Source organism: Salmo salar, chromosome ssa29 (assembly GCF_905237065.1).
Source record: "Salmo salar chromosome ssa29, Ssal_v3.1, whole genome shotgun sequence".
Taxonomy (NCBI): domain Eukaryota; kingdom Metazoa; phylum Chordata; class Actinopteri; order Salmoniformes; family Salmonidae; genus Salmo; species Salmo salar.
In genome coordinates this window covers 14,868,274-14,890,462 of record NC_059470.1, presented here as the reverse complement: position 1 = coordinate 14,890,462, position 22,189 = coordinate 14,868,274, and the positions used below count along the sequence as shown (strand labels likewise).

Below are 22,189 nucleotides of genomic sequence, written 5' to 3'. Positions count from 1 at the left end.
TTAAAAATAGTCTATTTACAGCTGTGTTGCACTGATTGTTCTGTTATTGCAATGTAAATCTCAGAATAAAAAGGGGTGGATTTGTTTGTAAAAAATTATAGTCACTTTATTTGTCTATCCAATAGCTCACAAAACATGAACTGAAAGGTACACAGCATTTCAATTATTGTACCCAGTAACAGTAAGATACATTAGTGTTTCTGTTAAGGATGTGAGTAAACAGACAACATAATAACTACACAATACAGGTATAGCCAACATCCATATTGAGATTGATCTTCAGTTTGATAAAGCAAATCAAAGATAAATATTACAAATTGAAAGTAAAAGGATATTAAAACAAAAAGGCAATACATGTGTACAGTAAAAAAAAAACAGAAATACTCACATTAAAAGAAACAGTTTCCTGTAGAGAAAAATTCACCTGCATTCACATTACTGCAACAAAATGTAATACAAAGTCCTACATAGTCTCACGAACCAGACCTGGCCTTGCTCAATTTGACCTGGCCCAGTCCATTGTGATTAAGCCGAGCAATAGGAAAATAACTTAATAAAAACATATGTCATTTGAGACAACAGAGTTTCCAAGGGGCTTAGACCCACACACGTGCGTACACACACACACACACACACAACTTGATATAGGTCAGTCAGAAAGCAAGGTAGCACCATGGAAGTAGATAATGGTATGCTACAGAATGCTACAAGAGCAAAGGGGGGGGGGGGGTTCTAAGATGTCATGGAATTGTTTTAAGAAGGTCATATCATGGATCATTTAGCTATTTGATTTGGAATTTTAGGGGCCTTTTAGGTATCCTAAAAAAAATAAAATAAAGCATGACAAAATATTACACTTGGCCTACTATAGCCCATATAAAAACACAATGAATTACACATTCATAAACGGCAAGACAGTACAAAAATAAATCATAAGAAATAAGGTTTTGAAGTGTCTGTCCTATATCAAGGAGATATAAGAAAGCTCCGGATAATTTTTTTAAACATTTAACCCCTTATTTTTGTTGGCACAAAACTACTTCCATTCATTTGTATGGGTTACCTTTAGGACTGGTCCAGCGACACTTGTGAACGTCAAAGCAAAACACGGAGAACACCGTCGTGTTCGTGAGTCTACGATTTTCTGGATGTCTCCTGGTTTGACAAACAGCTCTGTAGCTCCGCCACTTTCCACTGCTGATGCGGAAGGGCGACATAGGCGGATGAAGTGGATTGAGACATAGCCCATGCTAGATCTCTCTAGCTCAAACTGACAGATTTTGATGGGCTTTTTTTAATTATGTTACTTAGATAACACACCGGTGCACCAATAGACTCTATGGGGTTTTAACATCAAGTTATGTAAGACTGAAAAGGTCAAACTATCATGGGGTGAGTTTCCCAAAAACAAAGTAACTGTCCAGTATTTCCAGATTTATATTAAAGTAGCATTCCAGTGTTTCCAGATAATTACAATATGAGTGAAGTTTTTCTACCAATTTTTTTAAAAATGTAAAAAAACTGCTTTTCTGAGTTGGAATGGTGTGGGCGGAAACCAACAAAAAATATTCATGAGAGTAGACAGCTGATTGGCCAGCTCATCATCCTTTATGCGGAAATAAAAAGCATTCAAAAAAATAAAAACAAGAAAAAATATTTGTAAAAACTGTCAGATACACATTTGTGGTGGTTTTGAAGTGTTTTTTTTTTCTCCAATTCATGCTTTGGCCAAAAATACGAGTATAGGATGAGTCACGACATTATACGGGTATGAGTTATCAGAATTTTTTACTTTTAAAATAGATCCACTGGACAATTACTTTAAGGCTGTGTTTACACAGGCAACCCAATTCTGATCTTTTTCCACTAATTTGACCAATCAGATTAAGCTCTTTTGCCAAATCAGAATTGGACTGACTGTCTAAGGCGGTCTACACTTGACACTTACATGCGACTTCGCCTATCAGAATATGAACATCACATTGAAAAAGACAGGTCTAGATGCACAAAAGTCGCACTGTGGTCGGATCTGTCTAACCACTTCAAGAGGTGGTCAGAGACGCATGTGTGTGGATTTCTTCTCATTCTGGACCCAATCAGGCTACCGAAGGTGCATGCAGTGGGCCACATCAGCACTCTGCCCACAAGTTTTCAGAAAACTTGTGTTTTGGGAGAGAGAAGCACCTTTTTTTATTAAATGTTGAAGGAAATACATTCCTAGCATGTGAGAAACGTGTTTGCTGGCTTCAATTAGCTAGTTGGCTAGCATTTATTAGAAAAACAATGTTTTGTTTGGCTAGAGTTAAGCTAACCTGTAAGAAATCCCTTTAGCATTGCTAGCTACAGTACCAGTCAAACGTTTGGACACCTACTCATTCAATATTTTTTCTTTATTTTTACAATTATTTTCTACATTGTATAATAATAGTGAAGACATCAAAACTATTAAATAACATGTGGAATCATGTAGTATCCAAAAAAGTGCTAAATCAAAATGTATTTTATATTTGAGATTCTTCAAAGTAGCCACTCTTAACCTTAATGACAGCTTTGCACACTCTTGGCATTCTCTCAACCAGCTTCACCTGGAATGCTTTTTCAACAGTCTTGAAGGAGTTCCCACATATGCGGAGCACTTATTGGCTGCTTTTCTTTCACTCTGGTCCAACTCATCCCAAACCATCTCAATTGGGTTGAGGTCGGGTGATTATGGAGGCCAGGTCAGCACTCCATCACTCTCCAGCCTGGAAGTGTGTTGGGTCATTGTCCTGTTGAAAAACAAATGATAGTGGAACTAAGTGCAAACCAGATGGGATGGCGTATCTCTGCAGAATACTGTGGTAGCTATGCTGGTTAAGTGAACCTTTAATTCTAAATAAATCACTGACTGTCACCAGCAAAGCACCCCCACATCTCCTCCTCCATGCTTCACGGTGGGAACTACACATGCAGAGATCATCCGCTCACCTACTCTGCGTCTCACAAAGACATGGTGGTTGGAACCAAAAACCGCAAATTTGGCCTCATCAGACCAAAGGAAAGATTTCTACCTGTCTAATGTTCATTGCTTGTGTTTCTTGGCCCAAGCAAGTCTCTTCTTATTGGTGTCCTTAAGTAGTGGTTTCTTTGCAGCAATTTGACCATGAAGGCCTGATTCATAGTCTTCTCTGAACAGTTGATGTTTCATCATAGCACGTGATGGTTTTTGCAACTGCACTTGAAGAAACTTTCAAAGTTCTTGAAATTTACCAGATTGACTGACCTTCATGTCTTAATGTAATGGACTGTCGTTTCTCTCTGCTTATTTGTGCTGTTTCTGCCATAAAATGGACTTCTGTATACCACCCCTACCTTGTCACAACACAACTGATTGGCTCAAACACATTAAGAAGGAATGAAATTCCACAAATTAACTTCATTCCAGGTGACTACCTCATTAAGGTGGTTGAGAGAATGCCAAGTGTGCAAAGCTGTCATCAATGCAAAGGGTGGCTACTTTGAAGAATCTCAAATATATTTTGATTTGTTTAACACTTTTTTGGTTAGTACATGATTCCACATGTGCTATTTTATAGTTTAGATATCTTCACTATTATTCTACAATGTAGAAAATGGGAAAAATAAAGTAAGACCCTGGAATGAGTAGGTGTGTCCTGCAGCTTGCTGGCTAGTTACAGAGGTTAGTTGGCTAGTAGGCTACAGCCATCAAGTTGTGTCAGATTTATCCTGTTCCACCGTTTGCTGAATGCATACTGGCATTTGAATATAGCATGGGAAAAGGGAAACCGGACACAATATGGACACATTTAAATGTAGATTTAGACGCATGAGGTGTTCTTAATTCCATGATCAGAGCTCCATGATCAAAATACAAAAGCTGAATGAACTGTCAAGTCTAGACATGGCGGGTAAGAGTTAAAGAGTTCAAGTAGTCAAATGTAATGTCTGAAATGTAATGTCTATGATGAAATTCCAAAACAAGGAATTCAGTCAAAAGGAAAATATCATTTAAGGCTCAAAAAGAAAAGAAAAAAAAGAGGTACTCCAAACATTGCATATGACTGTGGGGATAGTCTACGCCAGGGTTTTCCCAAACGCTGTCCTCGGGACCCAAAGGGGTACACGTTTCGGCTTTTGCCCTAGCAAAATGTGAACAAGTAGTGTTAGTGCAAAAACTAAAACGTGCACCCCTTGGGGTACCGCAGAACGAGTTTTGGAAACGCTGGTCTACTTGTTCACATTCACAATGGACATCAAGGCATCAATGTTAATGACTGAGTGTGATGACTAGAGAGGAAGAGGTGAAGTGAGAGGGTCACCTCCCGTCAATTTCTCCATGTGGGAATACAGTGATAAGCAGTCTGCCTGCCTTCCCACTTTTGGGACAACGGCTACCATTGTTAGGGGCGCAGACAAGACCATCTTGTCATTATGTACAGTACCTCATTATATATTATGTACAGTACCTCACATCACCTCGCCCACCAGGGAAGGTAGAGGAGAAGAGATCGAATCAAATGCTCACTGTTGTAAACAGTAACTTCTGGCGGTTACTGAAGCCAATGTGGCATGTTGAATACATTTGTCGCACGAGTTTGGCTCTAACATTTGAACCGCTTTGGCTATAAGCTATTATTATTCCCCTCTATGATGATCACAAGCCGCGTTAGAAGGGAATGTCACAAAAAACACAATTTGGCCCCCATAAGAATATAGTTGAATAGCAATGTCATAGGAGTGGAAAGGCTGTCCTTAGGGCTATGAAGTGGAAAGGCTATCCTTAGAAGGGCTCTGATAGGCCAGATCGTTCTGCTTCGGTTTGCCACAGAGTGTCGTGCAGTACGCCTTAATTAAAACCCAGACAGTTATATTGGTGCCGTAATCTCCGAGTACGAGGTCTAAAGGGGATAAAATGCAACAGAGGTGGTTTGATGAACCATACTCTTTTGATGAGTAACCTTGCTGGAGACTTGTGTTAGCTTCCTGAATTCATGCCAATGGGCTTTAGCTAAGTGGTCTAACAGTCTTCTGACATGCAGGAGACCTGGTTTGAACCCAGTCACAAGAGCAAGATTAAATAGGGAGTGGAAAGGCTCGACAGGGCTATTGAACTATATTCCTAAGGGGGCAAAATTACATTTTTTTGTGACCTTCCCTTCTAACGTGGCGTGTGAGCATCAGTGGGGAACAGAAAGCCCATCTGCCAGAACCTTCTGTTTACTACTTTCCTGGCTGGGCAAAGAACCAGGATGTTGTCCCTGTTTTTGAATCAATTGAGAGAACTGAATCTGAATGCATCTGAGAAATTGAATACATGAAACATTGATTAACTACACCCACCAAATGGAGCAAATGTACCTGTGTTCAAGAATGTTTTTGGGAAACGTGTCGTTCAGTACAAACCGTCATGCAACGTAGCAAAAGTTGAAACAAATTGAACACACCCCGTCAGTAGAAGATGTAAAAGATGGGGTGTGTTCTGTCAGTAGAAGATGCCTGGTTATTCTTTAAAAAGTCCTTTCCTCACAATATTAAGTAAGCATGCCCCATTCAAAACAAATGTAGAACCAGGAACAGATATAGCCCTTGGTTCACTCCAGACCTGACTGCCCTTGACCAGCACAAAAACATCCTGTGGCGTACGGCATTAGCATCAAATAGCCCCCGCGATATGCAACCTTTCAGGGAAGTTAGGAACCAATATACACAGGCAGTTAGGAAAGCAATGGCTAGCTTTTTCAAACAGAAATTTGCATCCTGCAGCACAAACTCCAAAAAGTTCCGGGACACTGTAAAGTCCATGGAGAATAAGAGCACCTCCTCCCAGCTGCCCACTGCACTGAGGCTAGGAAACACTGTCACCACCGATAAATCAACAATTGAGAATTCAATAAGCATTTTTCTACAGCTGGCCATGCTTTCCATCTGGCCACCCCTACCCTGGTCAATAGCCCTGCACCCCCCACGGCAACTTGCCCAAGCCTCCCCATTACTCCTTTACCCAAATCCAGATAGCTGCAAAATTTGGACCCCTACAAATTAGCAGAGCTAGACAATCTGGACCCTCACTTTCTAAAATGATCAACCGAAATTGTTGCAACCCCTATTACGAGCCTGTTCAACCTAACCTCTCTTTCGTATCGTCTGAGATCCCCAAAGATTGGAAAGCTGCCGCGGTCATCCCCCTCTTCAAAGGGGGAGACTCTCTAGACACAAACTGCTACAGACCTATATCTATATATCCTACCCTGCCTTTCTAAGGTCTTCGAAAGCCAAGTTAATAAACAGATCACCGACCATTTCGAATCCCACCGTACCTTCTCCGCTATGCAATCTGGTTTCCGAGCTGGTCATGGGTGCACCTCAGCCACGCTCAAGGTCCTAAATGATATCATAACCGCCATCGATAAGAGACAATACTGTGCAGCTGTATTCATCGACCTGGCCAAGGCTTTCGACTTTCAATCACCACATTCTTATCGGCAGACTCAACAGCCTTGGTTTCTCAAATGACTGCCTCACCTGGTTCACCAACTACATCTCAGACAGAATTCAGTGTGTCAAATCGGAGGGCCTGTTGTTCAGACCTCTGGCAGTCTATGGGGCTGCCACAGGGTTCAATTCTCGGGCCGACTTTTCCCTGTATACATCAATGATGTCGCTCTTGCTGCTGGTGACTCTCTGATCGCAGACGACACCCTTCTGTATACTTCTGGCCCTTCTTTAGACACTTAACTAACCTGCAATGCCATACAACTCTCCTTCCATGGCCTCCTACTGCTCTTAAATGCAGGTCAAACTAAATGTATGCTCCTCAACCGATCGCTGCCCACACCTGCACGCCCATCCAGCATCACTAGTCTGGACGGTTCTGACTTAGAATATGTGGACAACTACAAATACCTAGGTGTCTGGTTAGACTGTACGCTCTCCTTCCAGACTCACATTAAGCATCTCCAATCCAAATTAAAATTGGCTTCCTATTTCGCAACAAAGCCTCCTTCACTCAAGCTGCCAAACATACCCTCATAAAACTGACTATCCTACCGATCCTTGACTTCGGCGATGTCATTTACAAAATAGCCTCCAACCCTCTACTCAGCAAATTGGATGCAGTCGATCACAGTGCCATCCGTTTTGTCACCAAAGCCCCATAAACCACCCACCACTGCGACCTGTACACTCTTGTTGGCTGGCGCTCGCTACAAACTCGTCACCAAACCCACTGGCTCCAGGTCATCTATAAGTCTTTACTAGGTAAAGCCCCACCTTCTCAGCTCACTGGTCACCATAGCAGCACCCACCCAGAGCACGCGCTCCAGCAGGTATATTTCACTGGTCACCCCCAAAGCCAACACCTCCTTTGGCCGCCTTTCCTTCCAGTTCTCTGCTGCCAATAACTGAAACGAATTGCAAAAATCACTGACACTGGAGATCCATATCTCCCTCACTAACAGATCACTGCACCTGTACATAGCCCATCCAACTACCTCATCCCCATACTGTTATTTTTAAGATTTTTTGCTCCTTTGCACCCCAGTATCTCTACTTGCACATTCATCTTCTGCACATCTATCACTCCAGTGTTTAATTGCTAAATTGTAATTATTTCACCACTATGGGCTATTTATTGCCTTACCTCCCTTGCACACACTGTATATACCGTAAATTCCGGACTATAAGCCGCAACTTTTTTCCCAGGCTTTGAACCTCGCGGTTTAAAACAATGACGTGGCTAATATATGGATTTTTCCCGCTTTCAATTTTTTTTTTTTCCAAAAAAACACATTCTGTGACGTGCTCAGTTTTTTGGCGGCATGAAGCTTTCATTAGACAAATGAAATTGCCGAACGGGTTACGTCAAACAACTTTTTTGTTTACTGTTTAGATTAAATCGAGCGCTCTCAAACTTCCCATCATTCTGATTACGGTAGTCATTTTGTCACCCTCATGGCAAAGACATGGAGAAATGCATATGATGCAGCTTTCAAGTTGAAGGCGATTGATCTGGCTGTTGGAAAAGGAAATAGAGCTGCTGCACGGGAGCTTGGTCTTAATGAGTCGATGATAAGACTTTGGAAACAGCAGCGTGAGGAATTGACTCAGTGCAAAAAGACAACTAAAGCTTACTGCAAATTTGTTATTTTTTGTTACAAGCCGTGTTTCGTTAAAGCCTATTTATTTTTGTTACAAGCCGTGTTTCGTTACAGCCTGTGTAAAGTTAATTTGTTTCAATGTACCGGTAGGCACCTGCGACATAGACATGTGCGGCTTATTTATGTTCAAAATGTTTTTTTTTTTTTAATTCAGTGGCTGCGGCTTATATTCAGGTGCGCTTAATAGTCCGGAAATTACGGTATACACTTTTTTCCCCTCTATTGTGTTACTGACTGTATGTTTATTCCATGTGTAACTCTGTTGTTTGTGTCGCACTACTTTGCTTCATCTTGGCCAGGTCGCAGATATAAATGAGAACTTGTTCTCAACTAGCCTACCTGGTTAAATAAAGGTGAAAATAAAAACCCCTGGGTTGCATTAAAGTCACTCAATAGTTACATGATAAGCCTTGCAGAGTAAACGGTCTTTATGGAAAATGTAGTTGCAGACGGTGTGCTCCAACTATGGTGGCGGAGATGGTCATCTTTGGTGCATAGCCACAAGTCACCACCCTGTTGTGAAATGAATCAGGGTCATGTTCAAAGAAAATTGAACAACCTAGCTCGCCAAAAAACATGCACTATTTAAGAAAAAAGTTCATGGAGGACCTTAAAGAGCGACTGACCGTAAAAAACAACTTCTTCTGGGAGTCCCATATGGCTGCACACAATTGGCCCAGCGTCATCTGTGTTAGGGGAGGCTTTACTTGGCTCATCGCGCTCTAGCAACTTCTTGTGGCAGGCCAGGCGCCTGCAGGCTGACTTGGGTCATCAGTTGACCAGTGTTTCCTCCGACACATTGGTGCGGCTGGCTTCCGGGTTAAGCGGGCAGGTGTAAAGGAGCGCGGTTTGGCATGCCATGTTTTGGAGGACGCATGACTCGACCTTTGCCTTTCCCCAAGCCTGTTGAAGCGATGAGACAAGATCGCAATTGGATATGACTGAATTGGGGAGAAAAAGGGGAGGGGTAAAAAAAAATATGGCCTAAGTAGCATCGATATGAGTCAAACATTTATTCTAGTGTCAAAATGTACTACTAAGTGTATTTGTCCAAAACTGATATGCGAGACGATAAAAAAATAATAATTATATGTTACGGAATGAAGATTAACATAAGTTTTCTGTGGGTTGGGTTTATTTTAATCCTGCCCACAAGCCAGCACCCAAGTAATCATCAATTCGGAGCACAGCTCCACACTACCTGATCATAATGCCTATGGGGCTAGTCAGGGACCATCAGTAAATTACAATGTACATTTAATTATTTTTTGTAACTATGCAAGTCAGTTAAGAACAAATTCTTATTTACAATGACGGCCTACCCCGGCCAAACCCGGACAACACTGGGCCAAATGTGCGCCGCCCTATGGGACTCCCAATCACAACCGTATGTGATACAGGGTGTGTACATGGGACAATATCTCTAAATTTCAATGATTTAAAAACTTCAACCCAACTATAAATTGTAGAAATTCATATACAAATATTGAAAGCATTTAATGAGACAACTAAAATGATGTACATTGTGTAACTTATGGACGGTCCCTACTATTCCCAAAGATAGGCTATCCAAAGTCAAACCAACTTTGCCAAGGTAGCACACCAGCCGGCTGAAGCTAATTGGCTAACTCTTCCCATCTGCGAACACACAAGAGACACCTGCATCAAACCAGACCGCGAAACCAACTCCCGTTTGAATTCAGTCATGGAAACTAGCATTTCTTAATGAACCAAGTCTAAAACAAGGCAAAATTAGGAAGTGCAGTACCCCTTTAACACCAAAGATCTACGACATGTTTAGATATAATCCAGTTGACCCAGTCTGTAACAAGTGGGTCTGAGGCAGCAGTAATGGAAAGGACTTGGTGCTATAGAAACCAAGAGAGAACATGAAAGAAAATATGGTGATTTCTGGTAATGCTCATTAATTACAGGACCTAACTTTTCCAATGGAAAAGGTAAATGAAGTAAAGGCCAGGTAAATTACTAAACAAGTTCAGGTAAACTGTCAAGTTTCACACCCTTCTACCATAATGAACGAGAACCCAAAGAATTGGTCTTCTCTCCAAGAATGAATGAAAGGGAGTGTAAATAATGAAACTGATTCCCCTCACAACAGAGGAGAAACAAAGCTTGTCAGTGTGCTTATGTATACAATTTTGACGTTTTGAAAACTTAAGAGTGTATGCATCAATAGTAAACCTGGATTTTTGGTTTATTTTTAAAATAATTCAGTGCCTAACTAGTCCTGGGCCTAGAAAGAATATACAATAGTGATGAAGGACATGCTCCTACAGAAAGTATGATCAGCTTAGCCTATAATAATACACTAAACCAAATTTGGCACATCTTACAGTAGCCTACAATTAGAAAAATATAACTCAATTGATTAAACAATAAAGTAATTTCAATATGACTGAAATATGTAGTCTAATATCTATCTTACAATATAGTCATCTCAGTTTTCATTTGAAACCTGTTTTGTCATTGCGTCGCTTGTTTGTAGCATTGCAAACTTTGTAGACTATTTGTATTCAACTATGAAGTTAACAGCAATCAGAGACAAACACTTTGATTGTGTTTATCTGAGATGGTGTGTAAAGTTATGCGGGAGGGCAAAAGATAATCTGACACACTTTAGCTGTGGTCTGAAGCAGTTGTTAGATTACAAGTGTTTTCAAATGGAAGTTAGTAATGATGGTTTTGTGAAACAGCTCTGAGATTTAACGATGATCCTATGAAATTTCTAACGAACTTAGCCTTAACATGCTTTTGGGAAACCCAACCCTGGAGGCATGCAGGCTTTTTTCCTCTCATTCAATCAGGTTAATTGGTGTTAAATCATTTTAATTGGAAATGGTCCCTCAGAAATAGGAAAATGTTCTGGGTTTGGAGCTGTCCAAGATCTCAGTCATAACATGACCATGGTCTTGTTGGGTATGCGTACATTTAAGTTATATTCACTTATTTTTAAATCAGCCTACAAAGAGCCACGCCCAATGTTTTAACCACATTAAGTCTGTGCCATCTCTAACATGTGGTCCAGAAGAACTATAGAGGCTGCAGGTTTGAGGAGTGTCAGAGCATAGAGGATCGATTGAGCAACACAAGGATTATGGGACTGCCAAATCTGTCCATGAACCACTTGCCACAGTCAGCGCCACTCACCTTTTGTTCAACCAACCAGTTACTTCTGATCCAAGACTAGAATCCCTGGGTACCAGAACCAGGAGTAAGGGGCTTCTATGGGCACAAATAAAATGCAAAAATAGGTGAAATATTTATATACACAAAGCAGTCATCACTGACCCCCTTGTCACTATAAAATGCAGCATCTCTCTCGAATCCTCTTGGCCAAACTTTTCCTTTTCTTCTTGCCGTTTTTCTCTTTACTGTCCTCCATCTTTCTCGCTCGGATCTCTCTCATCAGGTCAAAGAATACCTGCAAGACGAGTATAAAACAGTCTGTCTACTGATATGGCACCATGTTACTATGTAACATCCAAGACAACCTTCTCTGCAGTTTGTGAATGCAGAGGAGCTGGGAGCAGAATGCTGAGCCCTGGTTGGTAGATGCAACCCATCTGGCTCACCTTGTCGACATTGGCACGGGTTTTGGCAGAGGTCTCCACGTAGCACACGCCCCACTGTTCAGCACGCGCCTTGGCCTCTTCCGCGCTGACCTGCCGCCGGTCCTCCAAGTCAGACTTGTTCCCCACCAGGAGGAAGGGCGCACTCTCATCCTCCTTCACCCGCAAGATCTGCTCCCTGCAGAGCAGAGTCATTAGATGACAGTGGAGCTATGACATGTAACAACTATGGGACTATGATATGTAACTACATGGAGTTGTTATGCTGCTCAACCTGAAGTCTGCTGTAGCTGCAAACGACTCTGCCTCAGTGATGGAGAAGACACAGAGGAAGCCCTCCCCACTGCGGAAGTAGTTGTCCCGGATGGCAGCATAGTCCTCTTGTCCCGCAGTGTCCAGGATGTCTATCTGGACCTCCTCCCCATCCAGAACTACCTTTTTCCTATAGCTGTCCGCTTTGGTTGGTTCATAGTCCTCAACAAACTAAGGGGGTAGCATCAACATACTTTAAATTACTACAAAGTGAGTTTATGCACACAACTGCAAAATTGGGGAAATGAAATCAGCCTAGATCAAGGCCGGCCAAACTGACGTTTGGTTTAGACTAGAGGTCGACCAATTATGATTTTTCAACGCCGATACCGATTATTGGAGGACCAAAAACATCCGATACAGATTAAATCGGCCGATGTTTTAAAATTTACTTATTTGTAATAATGACAATTACAACAATACTCAATGAACACTTATTTTAACTTAATATAATACATAAATACTATCAATTTAGCCTGAAATAAATAATGAAACATGTTCAATTTGGTTTAAATAATGCAAAAACAAAGTGTTGGAGAAGAAAGTAAAAGTGCAATATGTGCCATGTAAAAAAGCTAACGTTTAAGTTCCTTGCTCACAACATGAGAACATATGAAAGCTGGTGGTTCCTTTTAACATGTCTTCAATATTCCCAGGTAAGATGTTTTAGGTTGTAGTTATTATAGGAATTATAGGACTATTTCTCTCTATACGATTTGTATTTCATATACCTTTGACTATTGGATGTTCTTATAGGCACTTTAGTATTGCCAGTGTAACAGTATAGCTTCCGTCCCTCTCCTCGCTCCTACCTGGGCTCGAACAAGGATCACATCGACAACAGCCACCCTCGAAGCAGCGTTACCCATGTAGAGCAAGGGGAACAACTACGCCAAGTCTCAGAGCGAGTGACGTTTGAAACGCTATTAGTGCGCACCCGCTAACTAGCTAGCCATTTCACATCGGTTACACCAGCCTAATCTTGGGAGTTGATAGGCTTGAAGTCATAACAGCGCAATGCTTGAAGAACTGCGAAGAGCTGCTGGCAAAACGCACGAAGGTGCTGTTTGAATGAATGCTTACGAGCCTGCTGCTGCCTACCATCGCTCAGTCAGCCTGCTCTATCAAATCAGACTTACAAATACGAGCGCTTTGGTCATTAATATGGTCGAATCCGGAAACTATCATTTCGAAAACGAAACGTTTATTATTTCAGTGAAATACGGAACCATTCCGTATTTTATCTAACGGGTGGCATCCCTAAGTCTAAATATTCCTGTTACATTGCACAACCTTCAATGTTATGTCATAATTATGTACAATTCTGGCAAATTACAGCCTTTGTTAGGAATAAACGGACTTCACACAGTCCACAAATTCATGTTGCAGGCAATATTAACTAAATATGCAGGTTTAAAAATATATACTTGTGTATTGATGTTAAAGAAAGGCATTGATGTTTATGGTTAGGTACATTGGTGCAACGACAGTGCTTTTTTCGCAAATGCGCTTGTTAAATCACCCGTTTGTCGAAGTAGGCTGTGATTCGATGAGAAATTAAATGTGCCGCTTAGTTCATAGAACCAGTTACATGAGTAACCTCCGATATCCACCAAAGCGGTTCGTACAAATAGAGCGGTTTCTGTTCTCTTCATACAAATTTGGCTTTGACTTTTGAATGGTTGTGATGCTCAGGAACATGCATGGGTTTTTTTTGGGGGGGGGGGCTCTACAGCATTCACCGGTCGTGTAGGAGATGTAAGGTACATGAGCCAAAACCAACCGCAATTGAAAGCAATGCAGATCTCCTTTTCTACACAAACAGTAATTACCTCATGAGCTTCCCTGACATTTTCCTGAACATCCCAAAACATTTCACTTACCGGTGCAAATATTTACAGCATTACCATATTCAAGACCTTTGCCATTTTCTAATTAGCCATAAGAACATAGAAATGTGGCTGCAGTTTGTGCTACAATAGTTAAAAAGGCAATAAAAAGAAAAATGTAAGTATATATGTGTCAGCCTAGAACTTCCACATCGGTGCATCCCTAATGCAAACATCTAAATTCAGAGATGATAATTTCTACAATGGATCAATATAAGTCAAAAGTTTAGACAACTCTTTTTAGGGTTTTTATTTTTACTATTTTCTACATTGTAGAATAAAGCTCTGACGAAGGCCGTGAGGCCGATATGTAAGCTTATTAAAGATCAGTGATACTATCAAGAGCAGTGTGTGGTTTCCTATTTCCTTCAGAATAATAGTGAAGACATAAAAATTATTAAATAAAGTGTTAAACAAATCTAAATATATACAGTTGAAGTCGGAAGTTTACATGCACCTTAGCCAAATACATTTCAACTCAGTTTCACAATTCCTGACAATCCTAGTAAAAATTCCCCGTCTTAGGATCACCACTTTATTTTAAGAATGTGAAATGTCAGAATAAGATTAAAGAGAATGATTTATTTCAGCTTTTATTTATTTCATCACATTCCTAGTGGGTCAGAAGTTTACATACACTCAATTAGTACTTGGTAGCATTGCCTATAAATTGTTTAACTTGGGTCAAACGTTTCAGGTAGCCTTCCACAAGCTTCCCACAAAAAGTTGGGTGAATTTTGGCCCATTCCTCCTCACAGAGCTGGTGTAACTGAGTCAGGTTTGTAGGCCTCCTTGCTCACACAAGCTTTTTCAGTTCTGCTGACAAATGTTCTATAGGATCGAGGTCAGGGCTTTGTGATGGCCACTCCAATACCTTGACTTTGTTGTCCTTAAGCCATTTTGCAACAACTTTAGAAGTATGCTTGGGGTCATTGTCCATTTGGAAGACCCATTTGCGACCAAGCTTTAACTTCCTGACTGATGTCTTGAGACGTTGCTTCAATACATCCACAATTTTCCTACCTCATGATGCCATCTATTTTGTGAAGTGCACCAGTCCCTCCTGCAGCAAAGCACCCCCACAACATGTTGCTGCCACCCCCGTGGCAGTCCGCCACAGGAAGTTTTATCGCGGTATTGTTCAAATGTGCTGGAAATGTTCAGAAAGTACTGATACACACAAATCATTTCACCAAGATTAATATTGGAAACCAACAAACAAATAAAATTAACAGCACTATGCACTTTGAGTGCATAAACTTTAAAATAATAACATTAAAGATGTCACCATGTGGCCATAAGGTAAAAGCTTCCCTAGTGCAGGTTTAAATGAACACAACCTTAAGATATCAAATAAACAAATAAAATTAGCATCACTCACCTAGAAGTGAAACAAGGCAACCTTCAGCCTCAGAAAGCCAGGCCTCTCAACAATTTCAAATGGCATCATGTCCTTTGCAATGTAATATGAAAAGGGCTGCAATGAGGCCTTTCATATTACATTGCAAAGGACATGATGCCATTTCAAACCGGTAACCATTTCATCCCTACAGTGTGGTGAAGGTGCCTCTTCAACCTCCGGAGGCTGAAGAAATTTGGCTTGCCATCTAAAACCCACAAACTTTTACAGATGAACAATTGAGAGCATCCTATCGGGCTGTATCACCGCCTGGCACAGCAACTGCACCACCCACAACCGCCAAGCTCTCCAGAGGGTGGTGCGGTCTGCATAACGCATCACCGGGGGCAAACTACCTGCCCTCCATGACACCTACAGCACCCAATTACAAGGAAGGCCAAAAAGATCAAGGAAAACATCCACCTAAGCCACTGCCTGTTCACCCCACTACCATCCAGAAGGCAAGGTCAGTACAGGTGCATCAAAGCTGGGACCGAGAGACTAACAGCCATCACTAACAGAGAGAGGCTGCTGCCAACATAGACTTGAAATCATCACCACTTTACTAAAAATGGATTTCTAGTCACTTTAATAATGCCACCTTAATAATGTTTACATATCTTGCATTACTCATATAATATGTAAACTGCCATAAAAAAAAAATGCTTTTCTGTAAAAAACATGGACATTTAAGTGACCCCAAACTTTTGCCCATTAAAATAACATTGATCAGAAATACAGTGTAGACACTGCTAATGTTGTAAATGACTATTGCAGCTGGAAATGGCAGATTCTTTATGGAATATCTACATATGCGTACCGAGGCCCATTATCAGCAACCATCACTCCTGTGTTCCAATGGCATGTGTTAGCTAATCCAAGTGTATCATTTTAAAAGGCTTATTGATCATTAGAAAACCCTTTTGCAATTATGTTAGCACAGCTGAAAACTGTTCTATTTAAAGAAGCAATAAAACTGGCCTTTAGACTAGTTCAGTATTTGGAGCATCAACATTTGTGGGTTCGATCACAGGCTCAAAATGGCCAGAAACAAAGTCCTTTCTTCTGAAACTCGTCAGTCTATTCTTGTTCAGAGAAATTATGGCTATTCCAAGTGAGAAATTGCCAAGAAACTGAAGATCTCATACAACGCTGTGCACTACTCCCTTCACAGAACAGTGCAAACTGTTTAACTAGAATAGGAGTGGGAGGCCCCGGTGCACAACTGAGCAAGAGGACAAGTACATGAGCGTGTCTAGTTTGAGAAACAAACACCTCACAAGTAATCAACTGACAGCTTTATTAAATAGTACCCGCAAAACCCCAGTCTCAAGGTCAACAGTGAAGAGACTACTCTGGGATGCTGGCCTTCTAGGCAGAGTTGCAAAGAAAAAGCCATATCTCAGACTGGCCAATAAAAAGAAAAGACAAAGATGGGCAAAAGAACACAGACACTGGACAGAGGAAGATTGGAAAAAAGCGTTATGGACAGACTAATCTAAGTTTGAGATGTTCGGATCAAAGAACATTTGTGAGATGCAGAAAAAATAAAGATGCTGAAGTGCTTGACGCCATCTGTCAAGCACGGTGGAGGCAATCTGATGGTCTGGGGGTGCTTTGGTGGTGGTAAAGTGGGAGATTTGTACAAGGTAAAAGGGATCTTGAAGAAGGAAGGCTACCACTCCATTTTGCAATGCCATGCCATACACTGTGGACAGCACATAATTGGAGCCAATTTCCCACTACAACAGGACAATGGCCCAAAGCACAGCTCCAACCTAAGCAAGAACTATTTAGGGAAAAAGCAGTCAGCTGGTATTCTGTCTATAATGGAAAGGCCAGCACAGTCACCTGATCTCAACCCTATTGAGCTGTTATGGGAGCAGCTTGACCGTATGGTATGGAAGAAGTGCCCATCAAGCCAATCCAACTTGTGGGAGGTGATTCAGGAAGCATGGGGTGAAATCGCTTCAGAATACCTCAACAAATTCACAACTAGAATGCCAAAGGTCTGCAAGGCTGTAATTGCTGCAAATGGAGGATTCTTGACAAAAGCAAAGTTTGAAGGACAATTATTTCAATTAAACATTTTAAAAAAAAACATTATTTATAACCTTGTCAACGTCTTGACTATATTTCCTATTCATTTTGCAACTCATTTCATCTATATTTTCATGGAAAACAAGGAAATTTCTAAGTGACCCCAAACTTTTGAACGGTAGTGTACATACTGTATTTTATACCATCTTGCCTATACCACTCGGTCATCACGCATCCATATGCATATATATTCTTATTCCATCCCTTTACTTAGATGTGTGTATTAGGTAGTTGTGGAATTGTTAGATATTACTGTACTGTCGGAACTAGAAGCACAAGCATTTCACTCCACTCGCAATAACATCTGCTAACCATGTGTATGTGACTAATACAATTTGAAGTAACAAACAACTGTTCAGAGGAGACTGCATGAATCAGGCCTTCATGGAATGCTGTTGTAGCCATGCTGGTTAAGTCTACCTTGAATTCAAAATAAAATCAGGGTGTCACCAGAAAAGCACCCCCACACTATCACACCTCCATGTTTCACGGAGGGAAAACACACATGCGGAGATCATCCGTTCACCTACTCTGCGTCACAAAGACACGGCAGTTGGAACCACAAATCTCAAATTTGTACTCAGACCAAAAGGCCAGATTTCCACTGGTCTAATGTCCATTGCTCATGTTTCTTGGCCCAAGCAAGTCTCTTCTTATTGGTGTCCTTTAGTAGTGGTTTCTTTGCAGAAATCCAACCATTAAGGCCCAATTCACACAGTCTCCTCTGAACAGTTGATGTTGAGATATCTGTTACTTGAACTCTGTGAATCGTTTATTTGGGCTGCAATCTGAGGTGCAGTTACCTAAAATTAACTTATCCTCTGCAGCAGAGGCAACTCTGGGTCTTCCTTTCCTGTGGCAGTCCTCATGAGAGCCAGTTTCATCATAGCGCTTGATGTTTTTGCGACTGCACTTGAAGAAACTTTAAAAGTGATTGAAATTTACCAGATTGACTGACCTTCATGTCTTAAAGTAATGATGGACTGTCATTTCTCTTTGCTTATTTGAGTCGTTCTTGCCATATTGGTCTTTTACCAAATAGGGCTATCTTCTGTATACACCCCCTACCTTGTCACAACAACTGATTGGCTCAAATGCATTAAGGAAAGAAAATCCACAAATTAACTAGGCACACCTATTAATTGAAATGCATTCCAGGTAAATAACTCATGAAGCTGGTTGAGAGAATGCCAAGTATGTACAAAGATGTCATCAATGCAAAGGCTGGCTACTTTGAAGAAAAGTATATTTTGATTTGTTTAACACGTTTTTGGTTACTACATGAATCTATACGTGTTATTTCATAGATTTGATGTCTTCACTAGTATTCTACAATGTAGAAAATAGCAAAAATAAAAAACCCTTGAATGAGAAGGTGTGTCCAAACTTTTGACTGGTAGTGTGTGTGTGTGTGTGTGTGTATGTATATTTCTGGCCTCAAAAGTTGGATTTAGGCCATAAACATCTGTTATCCAGAAGAAAAGTAGGCCTTCCAAAACAGCCAACAAAATATGCTCTCCTGACAAATAATATTTCTTACCTCGTCATACATGAACTGCAGAGTGAGGGCTGACTTCCCCACTCCACCACTGCCCACCATGATCACTTTGTGGAGGGCCAGAGAGTTCTGCCCTTTGGGCTTTGCTGCTGCCATAGTGGTTCACTCCAAGTAAAGAGGGTTTAAGGAGAGCAAGAGGTTCAGGAAGGAACCAGCAGGGGAAGAGAGAGGATCTGAGGGTAAGACAGAGATTGGACAGCAGACTCCAACTGCAACGTGAGGCAGATTGAGCTTGTCCCCTAAAATGAAAATATAAATAAGAACAAGACATAACATGATTTGCAGTACATCAAATACATAATTCACACTGCTGCATTGTATACTACCGCCACACGGAAGCACTCTCACAGCAGTTAAGACAACTTCGCTGGATCAGTGAAACTGAGAATTTAGAAATGTCTTAAGAGAAATACAGTGCATTCGGAAAGTATTCAGACCCCTTGACTTTCCACATTTTGTTACGTTACAGCCTTTCTAAAATGGATTAGATATTTTTTTTCCTTCAATCTACACACAATAACAAAGCAAAAACAGGTTTTTATTATTTGCTCATTTATTAAAAATGAAACAAATACCTTATTTACATAAGTATTCAGACCCGTTGCTATGAGACTCGAAATTGAGCAACGGTGCATCCTGTTTCCATTGATGATCCTTGAGATGTTTCTACAACTTCATTGGAGTCCACCTGTGGTAAATTCAATTGAAGGAATTGTGTGTAGAGCGCCGAGACAGGATTGTGTCGAGGCACAGATCTGTGGAAGTGTACCAAAACATTTCTACAGCATTGAAGGTCCCAAAGAACACAGTGGCCTCCATCATTCTTAAATGGAAGTTTGGAAGCACCAAGACTCTTCCTAGAGCTGGCTGCCCAGCCAAACTGAGCAATTGAGGGAGAAGGGCCTTGGTCAGGGAGGTGACCAAGAACCCGATGGTCACTGACAGACCTCATGAGTTCCTATGTGGAGGTGAGAGAGCATTCCAGAAGGACAACCATCTCTGCACCAATCAAGCCTTTATGGTAGAGTGGCCAGACGTTAGCCACTCCTCAGTAAAAGGCACATGACAGCCCACTTGGAGTTTGCCAAAAGGCACCTAAAGGACTCTGACCTTGAGAAACAAGATTCTCTGGTCTGATGAAACCAAGATTGAATTCATTGGCCTCAATGCCAAGCATCACGTCTGAAGGAAACCCGGCACCATCCCTACGGTGAAGCATGGTTGTGGCAGCATCATGCTGTGGGGATGTTTTTCAGGGACTGGGAGACTAGTCCGGATGGAGGGAAAGATGAACGGAGACAAGTACAGAGAGATCCTTGATGAAAACCTGCTCCAGAGCACTCAGGACCTCAGACTGGGGTGAAGGTTCACCTTCCAACTGGACAACGACTCAAGCACACAGCCAAGACAACGCAGGAGTGGCTTCAGGACAAGTCTCCGAATGTCCTTGAGTGGCCCAGCCAGAGCCCGGACTTGAACCCGATCGAACATCTCTGGGAAGACCTGAAAATAGCTGTGCAGCGACGCTCCCCATCCAACCTGAGCTTGAGTGGATCTGCAGAGAATTATGGGAGAAACTCCCCAAATACAGGTGTGCCAAGCTTGTAGCATCATACCCAAGACGACTTGCGGCTGTAATCTCTGCTAAAGGTGCTTTAAAGTACTGAGTAAAGGGTCTGAATATTTATGTAAATGCCCTACTTCGTACATTGTTGGTTCAAATGTATTCAAAATGATCTAAAAACCTTTTTTTGCTTTGTCAATATGGGGTATTGTGTGTAGATTTTTTTTTTGGGGGGGGGTACTATTTACTCAATTTTAGAATAAGGCAGTAACTTATCAAAATGTGGTAAATCAAGAGGTCTGAATACTTCCCGAATTCACTGTATGTCCTAATTCCAAACAAGGATTGGTTAGCATTCAGTCCATTAAAAATAAGAAATAGGACCCTGTAAGGGACGCGAGGGAGAGGCAATGTGTCAGGGAAATATAGGTATTAGCTAGGCTACAGAGGAATTGTAAATGAAATGTCAAGTGCTGTATGATGTTTTTGACTAGAAAGCCATCGTAACTAGCCAGTTCACGTTAGCTAGTTTTGCTGACGCCAAGCAAGCTAGCGTTACCTAGCTAAGCTAGTTACTGTAGTTAGCTACATAAAACTAGCTAGTTTCACATACTAAAACAACGAGGTGTACTGTAGCTAACTAGCTACCGTTATGTGCATAACGACAAACTAAAGCTAGCTGGCTATCTACTTAAGCCAGGTGAATAACGTCAGCTAACCTGTTCTTCAAAGTGCGGTAGAAGGTTGGGCTAGCTAGCATGCATTGGAAATAACCTTACCTGGGGACACTATCGGCGATACAGGCTACAAAAATGACAGCTGCAAGCTGGTTTGAAGAATATCGTTTACTTATCCTCTTCTCGCGATCCTGGCAACAAGACAAGAGCTAGTCAAGTCTTCTTCTTTGTTATCTACTTCTTCTTCTATGATATCATGGCGGTCCGCAAACAATCGTTTAAGTCATGCCGCCACCTACTGTGCTGGAATGTACGATTAATCATGAGCTGCCCAATTCTGTACTACCATGAAAATAAAATGAAAAACCAAATAAATCCTTAACTTCTACCACACCCTCCCCCCTCCCATTAAACACACCACCCTTAGGATTGTTCAGCATGTCAACAACCATTTCAACAGGAACATCTGTTACCCCAAATATCTATTTTGCTGTGTCTGCAATAACCTTCAACCTGGAATTTCTGCTTTCCACAACCCAAGTCATATTGAGAACCTTACCAATAAAAGCTATGAACTCAACTTTATTCATTATCAAACATGTCCTTTGACACTGCACATTCATGAGCACACGATTTCTGAACAAGCCTCGAAACCATGCCAGGACCATCAGAAGCACCAGCCCCGACAGTCAGTACACTTACTACAGGTACACCCATGTAAGCTCCATAAATCCGCACTGTAGTTCTACCAATCTGTTTTACGGCCTCTGCATGCGATACATCATGACTGATCTTATATTTCTGAGCCTCTCTCTGTACCTGGCATCCACCAAATGCTGCACTGTGTTCTCCCCACAATTACAGCACTTAACCTTCACATTGCTTGCACATTGCTTCACATTGCCACATTCACCGTAATCATGTTCCCCTCCACACTTTTCTCT

The 22,189-nt window shown here is 41.4% G+C and overlaps 1 protein-coding gene across 5 annotated transcripts; it reads right to left on the bottom strand.

Annotated features, from left to right (window-relative positions):
* Window positions 1-80: 80 nt before the first annotated feature.
* On the bottom strand, window positions 81-21,498 carry ralaa (v-ral simian leukemia viral oncogene homolog Aa (ras related)). 5 transcript variants are annotated; one of them, XR_006762728.1, is made up of 6 exons: window positions 21,348-21,498; window positions 18,987-19,243; window positions 12,021-12,229; window positions 11,750-11,924; window positions 11,325-11,598; window positions 81-2,159 (listed from the first exon to the last, which is right to left on the bottom strand). XR_006762728.1 is itself a non-coding variant. In XM_014180964.2 (5 exons), exons 2-5 carry the CDS (start codon window positions 19,098-19,100, stop codon window positions 11,476-11,478), a joined length of 621 nt encoding a protein of 206 aa, XP_014036439.1. In that variant the 5' UTR covers window positions 19,101-19,243; window positions 21,348-21,498; the 3' UTR covers window positions 8,324-11,475. The 5 variants fall into 5 exon arrangements, 1 of the variants encoding a protein (XP_014036439.1); XR_001325017.2 differs by lacking the exon at window positions 81-2,159 and adding an exon at window positions 2,690-2,768; XR_006762727.1 differs by lacking the exon at window positions 81-2,159 and adding an exon at window positions 8,326-8,669 and having other exon boundaries at window positions 8,783-11,598.
* Between the last annotated feature and the right edge of the window lie 691 nt (window positions 21,499-22,189).